The sequence below is a fragment of the Aricia agestis genome, chromosome 1, assembly GCF_905147365.1.
Source record: "Aricia agestis chromosome 1, ilAriAges1.1, whole genome shotgun sequence".
NCBI classification, from domain to species: Eukaryota; Metazoa; Arthropoda; class Insecta; order Lepidoptera; family Lycaenidae; genus Aricia; species Aricia agestis.
The window spans coordinates 18,402,304-18,421,701 of record NC_056406.1 but is presented as its reverse complement, the minus strand read 5'-3'; the positions used below and the strand labels follow the sequence as shown (position 1 = coordinate 18,421,701).

At 36.0% G+C, this 19,398-nt stretch overlaps 1 protein-coding gene across 2 annotated transcripts; it reads left to right on the top strand.

The window, feature by feature from the left end:
• Positions 1 to 32: 32 nt before the first annotated feature.
• On the top strand, positions 33 to 11,715 carry LOC121739665 (60S ribosomal protein L3). 2 transcript variants are annotated; one of them, XM_042132197.1, is made up of 7 exons: positions 33 to 38; positions 5,565 to 5,757; positions 5,865 to 6,033; positions 6,246 to 6,568; positions 6,819 to 6,998; positions 7,939 to 8,117; positions 11,492 to 11,715. In XM_042132197.1, exons 1-7 carry the CDS (start codon positions 36 to 38, stop codon positions 11,681 to 11,683), a joined length of 1,239 nt encoding a protein of 412 aa, XP_041988131.1. In that variant the 5' UTR covers positions 33 to 35; the 3' UTR covers positions 11,684 to 11,715. The 2 variants fall into 2 exon arrangements, with proteins under 2 accessions (XP_041988131.1, XP_041988123.1); XM_042132189.1 differs by lacking the exon at positions 33 to 38 and adding an exon at positions 5,223 to 5,307.
• The last annotated feature ends 7,683 nt before the right edge of the window (positions 11,716 to 19,398 follow it).

Below are 19,398 nucleotides of genomic sequence, written 5' to 3'. Positions count from 1 at the left end.
TCAATGAAAATCAAAATAAATAAAAGGCGAAAAAGATGGTTGAAAGAATTTTTGCTCCACGAAAAATTGTGAATTATGAACTTTCTGAACTACTTGGAACCGGCAGACTTTAGAAATTACCTACGAATGCTACGAATGCTATAATCTAGATTCTAGAGTTTGATGAGCAGTTGCTGTCAAAATTTAACAAAAAAAATTACAAATGAAAATATTATAGGTACATATTTGATATTTCTATCTTATTGCCATGTTTTTATTTTATTTTATTATGTTATGGGCCGGACATTCTATCCACAACTTAACTTGACAACTGATAAAGTATGGAGAATCTGTCAAAAAAGTTATGGATAGCCTATCTGGCACTTTATCAGGAAGTAGTGAAACAGGCCCTTAGTGTGTTCATTTTTTTTTTGATTCTATTATGTATTTTTACTTAAAATAAATATAATTTAAGTATATTTTTATTTATTATACGATTATCACCTTATCAAGGCATTGATACGTATCCATTTTTCATAAAAAGCGTAGATAATGATTAATAGGTTATTTTTTTGTTGACTTTAATACAGATTTAGCAGTTCCCACTACAGATAAAAGGTTGAAACCATCTGGCAACACTGATTTAGTCAGTTAGAAGCCACACTTTTTCCGATTTAGAAGCCACACTTTTTCCGATTTAGTACACTAATTAGGATCCTAGCTTTCTAAATGATATTTAACTTGACTAGTCACTAAATCATTTAGAACTTCTAAATTTAGTGAAGTGGAATAAGCGCTTAACATAACTCAAACGGACTATACTATCGATAGTAAAAGATACATCACTAGCACACGCACACATTGACAGATCGAAAATCGTCACGCAATTTCGGGTTTACAGGTGGTCTAGATACGACAGTATATAAATAAGTCTATGCTCCATACAGTTCGACAAGGCTTTAATTTAATGTGTCAATGTGCGCTGCTGGTAAAGGAGAACTGTCAAAAATGACGTTTTTGTATGATAGAATGAGTAATTTGTATTCTGTGGATAGAACATGATAGAAGCGTTAGTTCCTTTTCTCGCCACGTTCATAAACAGTTAACAGCCTTGTCGAACTCTAGAGTACCTACTTTTATTGATAGCGATCGCCTGTCCAGTGTATTATAGAGGTCAGTGGGCTAGCGAAAGATGAGACTGGCTTTTTATTCCAAAACTGATTATGGTAACACTGTCATTAATGTCAGTGTCATCTATAGCATCTGTTGTTTATGTGTCAAAGTCATTGACTTTTATAACTGGATGCGGCATAATGGTCTCTACCAAATCAAAATACCGTGGCCGGTCCGCCATTTTATGTTCCGGTTCTCCGAGGTACATAAACTGTCAAAGTGTCGTATTATAGGGATGTCGAAATTGAAAGAAAATATCGATATATCGATACATCGATATTTGAAAAAATATCAATATCGGTCTCGATATATCGCGAAAAAAATATCGATATATCGGTCAAATTTTTCGACCAATTTGCTTTTTTTTAAATTAATTTATAGTCCGTCAAAAAAGTGAAGAAATTTAAAAAAGTTTGTCCTTGGATCGGTACGTTTATATTGTTACTAAAATGTTTGTTATTTTACCGATGGCTTGACTTCGTATGTGCTAATTTAGTTAATAATTAGACAATAAATAAAATTTGTGATAGAATATAATATAACATGGCTTGATTTTCGATATTATTTAATCAACATAGAAATTAGTAGATTTGACGTTTAGTGATGTCCTTTTTTATCGAATTTAAAAAATATAAGGTGAAGAATCTGATCATTTATTTAAAAGATTTTAACCTTAATAGCTCACTTATAACTTCTTACTTATCGATATCCTCGACAAATATCAACCGAGTGTCCCATCACTATAGACCGCCATGTTTAGTTCTTGGCAATATGGCGCTGGCCACTCTTTTTTGTAGTTATGTCGCTTCCATCTGTTTCCATATTCATTGGTCAAAGTGAAAAATATTTCTGTGGTTTACGTGATTTTCTAATTTAAACGTGACGAAAACTTTGAAAAGAGATTTGCGAAAACTGCTTTTAGCTATGATTAGTAAATACGAACAAAAAGAAGTGAAAAGTATGCAATTTTTAAACAAAAACAAGATTGTTTACATGAAATATCCCAGTGCATTGGTAAGTACAGGTAAAAGATTTTGATACTTTCAATTACAATTAATTAAAATCATTATTATTTATCATGTAATTGAATTTATTGTTTTGCAGGTAACATGAATGATGCAAAGGATTCAGTTATGCAAGTTAAAATATCAAGCATAAATAAATTATGAGATATTATGTTCCAAGAGGAGTGTTTAAAGACAAAATCAGTTCCCTGATGAGATTTCTTCTTAGACCGGTAAGACCCTAACGTTACAAAAAAAAAAATACCTGAAAGTAACCTTGTTATTGAATGCTAACTATATTTATGAACATATTTTCAGATGTCAGTGTTCGTACCCTAAAAAGGATTAAAAAAGAAGGCCACATTTATGTGGCCTTCTTTTTTAATCCTTTTATTTATAAAGGCGTGTGGTTACGGGGAGTTTGGCTGGGAGGTGTTAATGCACCTGACCTTGCACCTTCAGATTTTCACCTGTTTCAATCGCTGCAGGATTCCTTAGGCAGTGTCAGGTTGACATCACAAGAAGACTGCCAAAACCACTTGTCGCAGTTTTTTTATCAGAAGCCCCAAGATTTTTATAGCAATGGCATAGTGTCCCTACCAACAAGATGGCAAAAAGTTGTCAAACAAAATGACACATATATATTTTAGTCAATTGTAAATAAACTTTACTAAAAAAACCTTTCGAATCTATACTAATATTATAAATGCGAAAGTATCTCTGTCTGTCTGTCTGTCTCGCTTTCACGCCAAAACTACTGAACCGATTGCAATGAAATATTGTACACAGTTATTCTAGAGTCTGAGAAAGGACATAGGCTACATTTTGATGTGGGAAAATATCTTATTTCCATGAAAATATCAATGAAAATTAATTCGCATTAACGTAGCGCCTGGCCACGCGCCAGCGCTCATCCCGGGGGTCCTGGGTTCGAGTCCCGCAGGCGGAACAAAAAGTTTTCAATGTTCCTGGGTCTTGGATGTGTATTAAAATAATATTTCAAAAATCTTAAATATATTTTATGTATAATATTATAAAAAAATCCAGAAATATATCGATGCAATGAACATTTTAGTTCTAATACGATTCAACAGATGGCGTTTTATTTTTTACTTCAATGTAACATAGAACTAATCATACTTATTAGTTATTATGTTTTTGTTTATAGTTTTTAATACGTTAGAATATTATGTTTAATAATATTATCACTTGGTATAATAATAATCAATCTATCTTATCTTATAGAACTCCTACTGCATTTCTAAGGAGTTCGAGTGTACCGTGTTGGCCTATATTCCATCCAGAAAATATATCAATGCAATCAATATTTTAATTCTAATATATGAAAACAGATGGCGTTTTATTTTTTACTTCATTATTGTAACAGAACTAATCATACCTACTTTATTATATATTATTGTTTTTATTCATAACTAGCTGTTGCCCGCGACTTCGTCCGCGTGGACTTTAGTTTATAGCGCGCGGTGTCAACAAAATTTGTGTCAAATTTAAAAAAAATTTAAAACCCTGGTAAGTGGTACCCCTCTTAGGGCCGCGCTACACCGGAATGGCAGCGCTGAAAGTGCTCGCCTCGCCGCTGCCATTCCGGTGTAGCGCGGCCCTTAATTAATCAAAATACCCAAAAACAGCTGTGCAGTGTGCACATAATCTATACTAATATTATAAATGCGAAAGTATCTCTGTCTGTCTGTCTGTCTGTCAGTCTCGCTTTCACGCCAAACGCCAAAACTACCGAACCGATTGTAATGAAATTTTGTATACAGATAGTCTAAAGCCTGAGAAAGGACTTAGGCTACTTTTTTACTGGAAAAAAGGGTTGTAAGGGTCGTAAATTTGTTCAAAAAATTCATAATAGATGGCACCGTGCGTCTTCTACATCGCGCTGATGCTTGCTCAAAAGTCTTTCTATAAGAGGTGGTATCATCTTACATTTAAGTCTCGATTTTTTTCGATCGTTATATCTATTCTACGGTATTAAATAACTTAGTACTTTATCTGTGCAGGCAGTGACGTAACCTTAAGACCAAATTTCACCAACGACTGTTAAAGTTAATGCTCGAATTAGTATCACGTTAGCTGTTTCGTTTTTCATATGAATGAAAGAGAAGACAGGACATTTTAACAAGCTGTTAACACTAACAGACGTTGGTGAAATTGGGGCTAAACCTATCAATGATAAATAGTTTATGGGTAAAGTTGTGTAATTGGGGGGCTAAATATGCTTTAAAATTTGGCATAAAATATAAAGTTTAATATAAAAAATGAAGTACTTATTGTGTGCACACTGCACAGCTGTATTGATTTAAGGGGTACCAGGGTTTTTTTAAAAAAGCTTTTGACACCAATTTTGTTGACATCGCGCGCTATAAACTGAAGTCCACGCGGACGAAGTCGCGGGCAACAGCTAGTGTTTATATAAAATGCGAAAAAAAAATTCCACAACCTTTGATTTTCTGTGTTGTCTTTTCATCTCTTCTTAATCCTTGGTTTTTAATCAACTTGCAAGGGGGGGTTATTAGTTTCAGGCATGTAGAAGTATGTATTAAATAAACATATTTGAGTAAAATAAATACAATCTATGATGCTTGCGAATAATAATATAATATAGGAAATTATTTAACATTTAAATTAAATTATATTGAAACTTATAAACAGTAGTGACAATTTAGTTTAAGAAAATGAAGATAATTGTTTGGTTAAATTATATTTTGTTATATATTAATTCATGATGTACGGTAAGTATTAAAGAAGAAGTTTTAATACTCCGACAAAAACGTGCAAGAGTTTTCGTCAAAAACAAAACACAATGAAATATATTGCAAAATAAAATTTAAGTAAACAACAACAATAAACTTATTCTTAAAATTAGTTAGCCAAACTAAAATATATTGTCATAAATAATCAAGTATCAAAACTATAATTCCGACTATAGACAAGGTTGCCATACGTAGATTTTTTGAATTTGCCGCCTTTTTCCAGTCATCTTTCGCTAGCCAGACTCTAGACTTATTTAAATGTATTCTCTTATCACCTGTCATTGTCAAACTTCAATTTTCAAAGTCAAAACTCAAACTTGACAAACTTCTAGGTATCGACTCGGCCATTTTTGTTGCGAACATCGTCCAAGATGGTAAGTTACTAAATATGGATCCAAAAATATCTCTATAATCAATAAGTGCTATGATTTTTAACGTGAGATTTGTTAATTACAATTCAAGTTTCATACATTTCGATTTATATTTTAATGATGATATCCTATATAATTTATTTAAACGGTTAGAACCTGACCGAATGTGATGTTAGTACTAGGGCGGACTGAAATATCATAACTTAACGAATTGTAGCTTTCCTGAATTGGCTTCTACTAATCAATCTACATTATTTCAGTCGCACAGGAAGTTCTCGGCACCCCGTCATGGGTCAATGGGATTCTATCCCAAGAAAAGGTCCCGCCGTCATCGTGGTAAAGTAAAGGCATTCCCCAAGGACGACCCCAGCAAACCGGTGCATCTCACCGCGTTCATCGGATACAAGGCTGGTATGACCCATGTTGTCCGTGAACCTGACCGTCCTGGATCAAGTGAGTATTTATTACCACATGTATGTTAATGCCATAATATTATGTGGAACAAATTGAAATGAAAACGTCTCTTGCAACCTTCTAACCTATTGGATGAACTTTTACAGAGATTAACAAGAAGGAGATTGTAGAGGCAGTCACCATCATCGAGACTCCCCCTATGGTCTGTGTTGGTGTTGTTGGTTACATCGATACCCCACACGGCCTGCGAGCCCTCAACACTGTATGGGCAGAGCACATGTCGGAAGATTGCCGCCGTCGATTCTACAAGAACTGGTAAACTTTACACTTGTTATACTTATTATGTATTCTTTCATCTAATAATTGTTTGTGTGACAATATACTAATGAAATAAAATAGCTCTCCTCTCAATTGAAGAGAGAAAATCTGAATATGCTGGTGGCATATGTCAACCAAGTGATCTCCGCTCCCTGAAGAGGCCGCTTGGTTTTTTCTTTCAGCTCCTCCTAACTTTTAAATGTGATCAGGTACAAGTGCAAGAAGAAGGCCTTTACCAAATCTAGCAAGAAATGGCAAGATGAGCTTGGCCGTAAATCAATTGAGAAGGACTTCAAAAAGATGGTCCGCTACTGTAGTGTCATTAGGATCATCGCTCACACTCAGATGAAGCTTCTTAAGCAACGCCAGAAGAAGGCTCACATTATGGAAATTCAAGTGAATGGTGGAACCATTGATGACAAAGTCAAATGGGCCAGAGAGCACTTGGAAAAGCCTATCCCAATTGATTCTGTCTTTGCTCAAGATGAGATGATTGATTGCATTGGAGTAACCAAAGGAAAGGGTTACAAGGGTGTGTATATATTTTCCGAACTTTCTTTTATCTATATTTTATTTTCTTAAATAAATAGTATATTATCTGTTTACTAAGGGTCTGTCTCACCACTTCCTGATAAGGTGATAGGCTATCTACAACTGATTTGACAGATGCTCCATACTCTATCTGTCAAGTTTAGTTGTGGATAGCCTATCCAGCACTTAATCAGGAAGTGGTGAAACAGGCCCAAAGTCTACAATAGATTTCTGATATTTTCTTAATTTAGGTGTCACATCCCGTTGGCATACCAAGAAGCTGCCCCGCAAGACGCACAAGGGTCTGCGTAAGGTTGCTTGTATTGGAGCATGGCATCCTTCAAGGGTGTCATTCACTGTTGCCCGTGCTGGTCAAAAGGGCTACCATCACCGCACTGAAATGAACAAGAAAATCTACAGAATTGGACAAGGTGGGGAATTAAGAATTAAACTGACTATGCTTTTTTCTTTATGATAATGAATGTATAGTTAACTAGCTATGGCAAAACTACAATTATTGCTGGTAGCTATGTCGCAGCCGACTGGTTTAAATAGCCGTTCAATCAAACAGCTAGCCCTTTTACTGAACAACGCCATTCAATCACATGTCTAGCTTTTATATTGAATATTTTAGTCGCTCAAAATGTTTAACACTACAGCTGATTCAAAAGTCGCCGTCTAATTGAAGTAGTTCAGCGCGCACCGCTGCAGCGCTAGGTGCGTTTTATTTACAATATGGCGTCAACTAGCAGGTGTTTGTTGGTGTTCGTGGTTGTTTTTCGAAAAGAAAGTAGTTAATTAAAAGTTACAAGTGTTATTAAAGAGACAAAAATTTTGGAGGCACATACGAGTGAATTAAAATTTCAACAAATATTCGAGGAGAAATTACGGGATTATGAAATGGATGGACGCAGCCTCCCCCGAAAGGGGGGTTCGGGGGGCACAGCCCCCCGTCAAAACAAAAATAGACACAATCCAGAAAGTCCAAAAGTTGGTTAGGATAGAACTTAGACCACAACACAGAGGGAGCCTAGCGAGCGTGCTGCGGCAGCGGCCGGCGACCGCCGTCAAATAAAAGGGACGCAGCTCCCCGCGAAAACAAAAACCAGTTGGCTAAGCGTTGTCTAGCTGTAGTGTTGAACGTTGTAGTCAACAAGTCGGCTAAACGACGTATAGCCGTATGATTGTATGGCGTTGTTCAGTCAAAGGGCTAGCTGTTTGATTGAATGGCTATTTAAACCAGTGGGCTGCGACAGCTATATGGATCATAAATTTGCTTTGTTTGACACATCACGATCCATGAAGCTGTCGAATAGTCCTGTTTACTTATAGGTACTGTAAAAAATATATCATTCAAAATTTTTATTTCAGGTATCCACACCAAGGATGGCAAAGTCATCAAGAACAATGCCTCAACTGAATATGACCTGTCTGAAAAGTCCATCACACCCATGGGTGGCTTCCCTCATTATGGTGAGGTCAACAATGACTTCATCATGATCAAGGGTTGTTGTATGGGACCCAAGAAACGTGTGATCACACTTAGAAAAGTAAGTATTAAGTCATACTAACTTTTTGCTTACATTTTGTTCCTTTGACTATTTGAAATCAAAAAAAATATATTTATGTTAATAGGCTACTTGACCTATATTCAATTTCATTGCACAAATGCATATTTCTAGTAGAACTTATCATCAAATAAAAGCTAATTATTGATAAATAAAGTCGATTTGAAAATATGATTTTATGAAAATAGGATTTGTACTGACGAAAACGCTTTTGCGGTACTTCCGATTTAGATGTGACGTCATTTAATATCTTTTATTTATCGCGCTCGTTATATGTAAGTTTATTTGTACATAAATAATAAGAATACTTTTGGAGAAAAGTTTTGGCCATTTCCTGATGTTTTATTTGAATTATTCAAGAAAATATATTTTACAAGTCTTTCTAGGAAATCTTTATAGAAAGATTTGTAAAATATATTTTCTTGAATAATTCAAATGAAACATCAGTTTTATATACATATTATCTTCATTTATTGTAGACGGGAAATGAAATGGCCAAAACTTTTCTCCAAAAGTTTTCAACATTACAAATTATTTCTTATTTAATTCTTTTATAATTTTTGGGCACTTTTAAGACTCGTACATTTAGCACATAAAAATTTTTCAATAAAGAGTCTAAAATACAAAACGTATGATGTCACACTATTGCGGACGGTGTTTTCGGCGCCATTTATAAGGCATATTTTTCAATCAACATTTTTGTGTGTTTCTACTGTGTAAAATATTAAAATATTAGTTTTTTTTGTGAAAATGAATGATTAAGAAGCGATTAGCATGAAGAAAAAAATTAGGTCAAGTAGCCTATTGTATTTAACTCGTAGTTACTACTAACTAGTTAATATTTGGGATGCCACAAATGTGGCAACGCTGTCTGCCGAAGCGCCGAATATTCGGCACGAAATACATACTTTTCGGGTGCGTGGTAGCTCGATTAAGACAAGTCGCAACCTATTTTTCTCATTGCGTTTTCAAACGAGTCATTTGCGTCAAACGAGCTGGATTTTTATTTGAAAACAATTCGCCTAGAGCGGAAGGACGATCCTTACAAGTGGTGGTTAGCAAACGAAAAACAATACCCAAACCTTTCGAAATTTGCCAAGTTTATCTCCTGGAAGTAGTGTGTATAGTGAGAGGTTATTTTCTGAGACTGGTAACATTAACAATGAAAAGAGTAATTGTTCACTTTACCTTCACCTACCAAAAATTCTGAAAAAGCTTGTTTTTATCCATCACAACTTACCACTGATCAATTTTAATTACTAAAGTATTGTAATTTGGAAATAAATAAATAATTTTGTGTAATGTAATTACCGAATATATTACAGATAGCTTATTATATATATATTGCATTTAGAGGACACAATTTTATTTTTGGGATATGTTAGGGGGGGTCAATAGAAGCTTAACCGATTCAGTGCGGATGACACGGGAGCCGTGTCATACATGTTTTTAACGTGTGGCGTATGACACGTGAGCCGTGTCGTTTAAAAAACGCTTGTATCTCCCGCAAATTACACTTTAGAAGATTCTACTCTGAACAAAATCTTAATTTTCCACGTAGAACAACCCTATAGGCTTCAACCTTTTTTAAAAGGTGCATTCATTGCGAATTATATGTCAGCCGCATCTTATGAGTTTTTAACGTGTGGCGTTATGACACGTGAGCCGTGTCATTTAGAAAGCTATTGTATCTCCCTCAAATCGAACAAACCCGTCTTAATTTTCCACGTAAAACAAGTTTCGTCTCTGAATATTCTGTGAATTGAAAAAAGTAGGGGCTGTCTTCTTTTTTAGCCTTACGCCCGCCGGACCCCCACCGGAACGCCCTCTGTTCATACATTTTGTTGTGGACCCCGCATACTATCAGAATTCTGAAGTGTCAAAATGTATTTTTCTGATCAGAAATTCGGATTATGTGCGGCCGGGCTTTTTAGTTGTAAACTTTTAAGAAAATAAAGAAGTAATATTGGGAGCCCATATTATTCTTTATTATTTTTAACTTTCAAGTTCTCGCATTTTTTTAAACTTGCGTTGACATCAAAGTATTACTAATCCACTAACGATTTTTGTTTTAACATAAATTGTTTCTTTCGAAAATATTTCTAACTAGCTGTTTCCGCAAACTTCCTTATCCATAGGAATAAAATGTTTCCCTGCGGTTAAAAATGGTCTTGTACCTATAAGCTTTATTACTGGAACCCAATTATCGTGCTTATAAAAAATTTATCGAAAATCGATATTATATCGAGAAAACTTAGTTTTTATTAATGATATTCTACTTATCTCTTCCGAACAATTTTCAAATTCAAAATTGCAGACATTGACAAATTTGACAGATAAGTGAAACAAAAGATACGAAAAACCATAAGATTTTAACACAAGAGACAGTTCTATTTTTAAACGTCGAATCGTATCGCTGTCTCTTTCTTCGCCTGAGCTATGACGAAAATTTGATTTTTCGAGATTGTTCGAAAAAATAATTGAAAATGTAAATAATCGAGGTATTTATTGCAATCAAGACATGTGGTAAGAGATTCCATGTGTTTTGTTTACTTTCGAGTCATAATTGGTACATTTTCGAAACACGCACGTCATTTTCAATTTAGTTAGGTAAGACAAGACGCGGCACGTTCTTGACTGCGCTCGATGCAGACTAAACAACAGACGGCCCAATTGGGCCGTATTTGAAGCTTCACAACGCGCGCGGTGGTAACATATCTGGTTTGAGTATTTCATCAGTGGTTTTTATGTATGGAATTGGCTAGTTCATATATTTTTTTCATTTACTCATGGTTCCCATCATCAGACCACTTTTGTGAACATGGTACCAACTCGGAACCGGATAAATCGGAACAAAAGAAAAATTTTGAAAATCGGTTCACAAGCGGTGGAGTAGTCGTTGAACAACTTTGAAACCTACAAAAGGTTTGCAACATCTGACCACAAAAATCGCTTACCTGCCATTTTCAGGTTAAAACTTACTAAAACTACTCGAAATCAACTCAAAACAACGTAGCCTTCCGTTAACATTAATGGTTTGGATTCAATTCAATAAATTAGTTAATAAACACGTAAAAACCAAGAAAAACAATAAACCTCTTTAAACGTGGCGGGTGACACGGTAGCCGTGTCATCTACATCTATGCTCACGCTCACGTGTCACGAGAAAATTGTATGCCGCCACGACTGAAAGTCTTCAAAAAGGTGCGCCGCATTGAATCGGTTAACCTCAAGTTTCGCCACCCCTGTCTTCCGGCCGCCATCTTGAAAAAGGATGACAACACCATTTTTGCGATAACTCGGAAACTATAATTTCATCCTATAGGTTACTCAAATTGTGTCTTTTTTTCTTTCAGTCACTGCGTGTGCACACAAAGAGGGCAGCACTTGAGAAAATCAACCTCAAGTTTATCGACACCGCATCCAAATTTGGTCACGGAAGATTCCAGACCCCTGCTGACAAGGCTGCATTTATGGGTGTTCTTAAAAAAGACAGAATCCGTGAGGAAGCTGCTGCCACTGCAGCCCCTGCTGCTACTCAGGCTTAAAAGAACAGCCACAATAAAGTGACTATATAAAACATGTCTTTTATTTTTACTTTAATCTAGTTGTCCAAGGCCACAAATAGTCAACCTTCAATGTTGCGATTTTTTTAATCTATCAATATACAAAAATCTGCTTGTGTAAGTATCAGAACACTAGCCCAAAGTTACGCGGCGTAAATTCCGCATGATTATGTCCGCAATTTCAAAGTGTCTAAACACACTAGGCCGAAATTACGCATGATATAATATCGATGGACGCTTCACACCACGTCAGTCTGGCCCCGTACTAAGTAGGTACCTGAAGGACTTGTGTTACAGTTACCAGACAACGGAAATATATTTAATACTTTTATACTATACAACATATATTTAAGATTTTTATTATATTATGATACACATCCATGACCCAGAAACTTTGAACTTTTTGTTCCGTCGGCGGGATTCGAACCCGCGACCCCCGGCTTGAGCTACCAACGCGCTCACCACTGAGCCATAGAGGGATACGTCATTAGGCGGGTCCACACCAAGCGAGACTCCTCGGGCGAGGCCCGCCGCGCGCGGCATGTGAGCAGCCGCGGGTGAGGCATGCTCGCCGAGGGCGAGGCGGACGGGCGTACACAACAAGGTTGCCTCGCTCGAACAGCCCCAGCCATTGCTCACACGATGGCACCGCACGTACGCACAGCCGTGGCAGCTTATGCTTTTATTTTGCTATACTTTTTAGATCCTTAACAGGAATATTAATTTTGCGGCTGATTTTTCTCCAAGAATCTTCCCTCATCCTGTTAGTGTAATTGGGATCCCTGGCATCCCAAAGCAATATTTGCGGCGTATAAACTTATTATTTGTCGACTCTGATCGTTCATTTTTGACTGCGGAATAAACCAAAACATGTGACGTCCACCCTGCCCGAGGCAAACGACCGAGGCACCTTTGAGCATTTCAGAAAACCGACACCGCCGCGCTCGGCTCGGCCGCGAGCGCGCTCGCCCGAGCGTGAGCATGCGCCCGATGATTTTTGACCGCGGCACAAACCAAAACATGTGACGTCCACACTGCGCGAGGCAAATGACCGATCGCTTGGTGTGGACGTTGCTCGCCCGAGGCGGGCGCATGCTCACGCTCGGGCGAGCGCGCGCGCGGCCGAGCCGAGCGGTGTTGATTTTTTGAAATGCTCAAAGGTGCCTCGGTCGTTTGCCTCGCGCAGTGTGGACGTCACATGTTTTGGTTTGTGCTGCGGTCTAAAATGAACGATCAGAGTCGACTACTAATAAGTTTATACGCCGCAAATGTATTTGAATTGATTGAGTTTTTCGAATTGAGAATGTAACTTGCCCTTATATTTGAAGTGTAAAATTATAGTTTATAGTTTAAAACACGAAAGTTACATAGATAATATAAATAGAGAATAACGATATTTTGTCACACTCGCTTATCTTGACAGTCGACGAGTTAGGAGTTTATTCGGTTACGCCGAAGTAAAATCATTCGATCTTTTGATATGAAACTCGCACTCGGCACTCTTGAGTACTGACCAAGCGAGCCGCCTCGCAGACATTTGCCGCGGTACGCATGCCGCGCGAGGCGGCTTCGGTCTGTATTTTTCTAATCCGAAGCGCGGCAAGGCCGAGCCATCGTAAGGCCGAGCCAACATCGACACTCAGTTTAACTTGAAGTCGAATAGTTTGCCCGAGACATGCACACGCGACGCACACGCACGCGCATCACACGCGCACGCACATCACACGCACACGCACGCACTCACACACATCACACGCACCCGCACACGCTCATCACACGCGCACGCACGCAACGCAACAACCTAACACGCAACGAATAAGCGAGGCAAAACACTCCCGTCTTGAGTGAGCGAGGCGCCTTTTACTCTGATCAACAAGTGCCATTATCGTCAAAACCTGATCTCATGCACCGAAAATTATGATTTTGGTCTCATTCGATTCGGAATACCATCTAGAGCATTCTATCAAAATTACAAGAGGGGCTGAAAAAAAATGCAAAAGTTATAAACAATTAAGTAAGTAAACATAAAAAGAAAGGTTTGGTTTTTTTTTAATACATATTTCAAAAACTATTTGAGATAATCAAAATTTAAAAGCAGGAAATTTCCTGAAAAATCCTAGATTTTGGAACCTTATCCTTACAGCTTTAATTGAGCGACGAAAATAACGGTAAAAACGCGTGGTTCGGGTTTCGCGTGATTTGCCGCAATCTGCCACGTGAGATAAAACCATGTATATATTATGCCTATGGATAAAACATATATTTTAACTGATTAAATATTAATATAAAGAAATAAAAAAAATTGGGCACTATGTAGACATAACAATAAACAATAATCCGTCAACAAAAATAAATTACCACAATTTGTTTAATTGTTATGCTTTTGGTAATTGGTTAATAGCAATGATGTTCTACTTATACAGATCTGTTACGTCCATACTATTTTCCGGCTTAAATCTCTTCCGAACAATTTTCAAATTCAAAATTGTAAACATTGACAAATTTGACAGATAAGTGAAACAAAAGATACGAAAAACGCGTCTCTTTCTTCGCCTGAACTATGACGAAAATTTTGATTTTTCACTTTTTTATGAACAATCAAATGCATTCATGAATTTTTCATGTAAATATAGCAATAATTAGGGTTTATTCGTCAGTAAAAATTATTATTTAAATTTTAATTTTTTACAAATTAAAAAAAATATATATATATCTGGCTTCTAACAATAACAAAACAAAATACTAACAATAATTGGATATAAAAATACCGTAATTGCTTTATTTACATGACTAATTTTGGAATGCCTTTGAATGTTAATAAAAAAGTGAAAAATAAAAACTTTTGAATTTTTTCAATGGGGATCGGGGATCTCGGGGGAAGGCCTTTTAGGATTAGCTCAAAAGAATAATAAAAAAATCTGGATTTATTGTTTTGAAATAATTAGCGTTTTACGTTAACATTACAATGGTGACTATAAACAAATTAAGAATCGACTTTATCATAATATTTTTTTCAACTCTTGTCTCTGGGACTCAGCAGATCTTAGACTGGCCGTGTAAGGGGGATATTAGATTATCATATATATTGGAATGATATTGGATCCGAGATCATTGAGTCAATGATTTTGGATAATGTAATATAGACTGATCCATTTCTTCCTTGATCATAGATTTTTGACATTTGCTGAGAGATTGGATCCAATACGGTCATAGAAATAGGTGTTGCCAGTTATTTAATATAAAAAAGAGTTTTTAATTTCTTGTTCGTTAATATGTTTCAAATAATGTAATGTAATTATTTTTCTAATTATATACTGGATAATCTTGGTGAAATAACAAAAAACAAGCCATATTAAAAATGACGATGACTTTTGACAAATCAAATTCTCTGAGATCTAGTAACCCTAACGTCAATACCTGTCAGCGTTAGCGCTCTCCATTGGCTATTGAAACCACATATGACGTAAAATAGGATCAATGAAATATGATAATGTAATACGCAGATATGATCAAATGATCATATATATTGGATCCTATATATGATCATTGAAATGATCCAATATAAATGATAATGTAATACCCCCCTAAGCATTGTCTAATAGTATCTAAGATTAAATTAAAAAAAAAACTATAATCCATTTTCAATTTGTCACCTTGTTGTCAACAGACTTCAACCATAAATAAAAGAGTATAATTCGTATGTATAGGCTTGTCACTCAAAAATCTGTCATTTTTCCTAGTGTGTGTGCTGTAGTGTGTGTAATGTTTTATTTGTTAAAAAAATGTATGATAAAAGCATAATTTCAAAATAATATTAGCTCGATGCACTCCTTCACCATATAAACTATAACTGTGCAAAATTTCATTCACCTACGTTTCCCCATTTTTCGTCAAAAGGGATACAAAGTTTTTGGCTCACGTATTAATATATAGATAACTTGTTCTGTGAGTGATTGCAGTGTAAATCATAGGAATAATCCTGAAAAATATACATTTCACAGGTAATAATTAATCTTCATGTCCTAATTGTTACGACGTGTTTATTTTTGCTAACATTCTGTCTTTAGTTCTCTATTTCAAATAAAATATTGTTAATCCTCCCTTTTATTTCCATATTTTGCGTAACTAAAGGAACTATTGTTCTTAAATTACACAATCTTTGAATAATTTTTTTTTATCCAAATTTTTACATATTATACGCTAGTGCTTGAATCAAATTTATCGATATGCCTATCGGTATTTAACAATAACATAAAACTAATCTAAAAATGAAATGGGGGTGTCAAAGTATTATTTAAAGGGAAATAATAAAACGAGCGAATAAAAAATTACTTTGCGACTGATGATGAACATACTGTTTTAATAACTTGAGCGGTATTAATTTGACTAAGCGAAAAATAAACTAAACTAACGACTAATATTGATTTATAATAATATCCAGAACGAGCTTACAAAATGTGGATTGCGATTAATCTATTTCAGATATTAAAAATCTATCCGAGCGACTGTATTTCTAAGTGAGCAACTGGAAATACATAACGGGCAACTTCAATATTAAATATAGATTCAATTTTTCTAAGTGAGGTTATTTATTACGAGCTACTAAAAAGTTCACTTTGAGCAAACTTTTGTGACCTGCTTTATTAATGATAATAATTGGTGACTGATATTCTATTTGAGGCTTTATATTTTATATTTTCATACGTGTTTTAATGAAAACTACATGATATTGTTAAATGCGTGCGAATTCGAATGGGGCGGGGCGACGAATCGTTGCAGTTAGGTGAGGCCCGTGAGTTGGGCTGCAGACCAATACGACTTTTTTGGGTTAGGTTAGATGGATAAGGCGGCCGGGAGCGTAGCGCAGCGAAGCTCCCACCTTAGCCATCGTGGTTATTTTTTTGTGAACTACCCAGAAGTAGGAGCCCCGCGTAGTGGAGCTCTGTCGACTCATAATTGAAGCCAGTTGTTTTTTTTTTGGTATAGGTCGCCATTAAAATTTTTACCCATTTCTTTGACATTCCGTTAAGGATTATAATTTGTGTAATTTATTAATGATTTTTATATATAAACGGGGTTTACTCCCCCTCCCTCCCTAAATCGTTGGGCATGATTCTAAACTTTTACCGTTATATAATTTAAGTTCCTACAAATAGAACAATACATATTTTGGGATCATCAAATCAAAGTATGAAATCCTTTCTATCTCTGTTAGCTACCACTTTTTTCACATATAAAATTGTTGTTCCTCTTATCCAAATGAAGCTACTCACAAAAAATTTGCTTGATACTAATTAAAAAAAATAAGTGTTTCATCAAATAGTTATTTCATATTCATTTTTTTGTTTTAATGTGAGCTCATTATACTCTGCTCATTAAAGTATTTTTCAAAGTGGTTTTTGTATTCGAAACATTTCATTTAAGATAAAATGCCGCTTAGTATGAAAAATACATTTGCCAAATATTGAAAAAAATGCAGGACGTAATGTTCACGCTCAAACAGATATTAGGTCGCTCAAATATTATGGAGCTGCTCATTTTGAATTTTAAGTAACTCAAATAAAGAATTCGTCACTCATAGTCAGTCGCACAAATAGTAATTATATACTTAACCCAAATTTAGTAATTTTGACACTTAAAACTGTAATTTACAGTCACTCGATTAAATACTACCCTTATTTAAATATGTATTTAAATTAAGAATAAATAATATACTATGTGTGTTTTTTACTTTCGACATTATATTTGCATTTCTATTAATGTAAGGGCTGATTTGTCAGATAGCTTTTACCTGAGTAATAAATTAGTAACATTATAATGTTTATGTCGCAGCCGACTGGTTTAAATAGCCGTTCAATCAAACAGCTAGCCCTTTGACTGAACAACGCCATTAAATCACACTTCTAGCTTTTATATTGAATATTTTAGTCGCTCAAAACGTTCAACACTACAGCTGATTCAAAAGCCGCCGTCTAATTGAAGTAGTTCAGCGCGCACCGCTGCGGCGCTAGGTGCGTTTTATTTACAATATGGCGTCAACTAGCAGGTGTTTGTGGTTGTTTTTCGGAAAGAAAGTAGTTAATAAAAGTTACAAGTGTTAGAGACAAAAATTCTGGCGGCACATACGAGTGAATCAAAATTTCAACAAATATTCGAGGAGAAATTTTGGGATTATGAAATGGATGGACGCAGCCTCCCCGAAAGGGGGGTTCGGGGGGCACAGCCCCACGTCAAAACAAAAACAAACACAATCCAGAATGTCCACAAGTTGGTTAGGTTAGAACTTAGACCACAACAAAGAGGGAGCTGAGCGAGCGCAGCGAGCGTGCTGCGGCAGCAGCCGGTGACCGTCGCCAAATGGAAGGGGGGCCGCCAAAACAAAAACAAACACAATCCAGAAAGTACAAAAGTTAGGTTAGGTTAGAATTACTGTGACTGTGCTGCGGCAGCAGTCGGCGACCGTCACAAAACACGTCTCAGATTTTTTTATTTTTACTTATTGCATTAAACTTTTGGTCACCCCTTAAACTTAATCCGAGAATAATCTTTAAATAAAATACAAAAATTTTTACTATTCTCCCAAATTACATATTAAGCTAATGGTCGCCCTTTTTCCCGCTCCCTCCCGCTGCGGATATGTGAGGCTCGTCGCGGCGAAGATGGTATGTGCCGCGACCCTACCCACTAAAACTCTTCGACGCTCCTCTCGCCACCCAAGACGAAGCCACGGGCACGACACACCCACCGCAACTCTCGCCCTAGTTAATTTGCCACTAAACCAGTTGGCTAAGCGTCGTCTAGCTGCAGTGTTAAACGTTGTAGTCAACAAGTCGGCTAAACGACGTATAGCCGTGTGATTGAATGGCGTTGTTCAGTCAAAGGGCTAGCTGTTTGATTAAGCGGCTATTTAAACCAGTCGGCTGCGACATTTATATTATTTACCCTTATAAGAACCTTATGTCATAACATATCCAAAAATCACCCCAAACCAAAATGTGTATCTACATTTCAATCGTCACCTTTGTTCTGCCAAATAAAATATAAGATAACTAATTTGAAATAAAAAATCTGTCAACGTTGCATATTATTTATTTCTCATAGAAACTCAGGTAAAATAACTCGAACGGATAGTCCGATATCGATAGTAAAAGATACATCACTAGCACACGCAAACATTGACAGATTGAAAATCGTTACGCATTTTCGGGTTGTCAGATGGTCTATACGACAATATATAAAAAAGTCTATGGCGGCAACAGATATACACAATCTGTGAAAATTTCAGTAGTCTAGCTATAGCGGTTCTTGAGTTACAGCCTGGAGACATACAGATACAGACAAACGGACAGACAGACAGACATCGAAGTCTCACGAATAGGGTCCCGTTTTCACCCTTTGGGTACGGAAACCTAAAAATGACATTTAGCGCCATCTGTTATAAATTTTTGGAACTAACTAAATTTGAACTTTACGCATAAACACCCACTTACAACCCATTTTTACAGTTAAAAAGTAGCCTATGTCCTTTCTCAGGCCTTAGACTATCTGTGTACAAAATTTCATTACAATAGGTTCAGTACTTTAGGCGTGAAAGCAGACAGATATACTTTCGCATTTATAATATTAGTATAGAATATAGATAATAATAATATGTCTGAAATGAAATAAAAACTTTGATCTTACTAATATAATAAAAT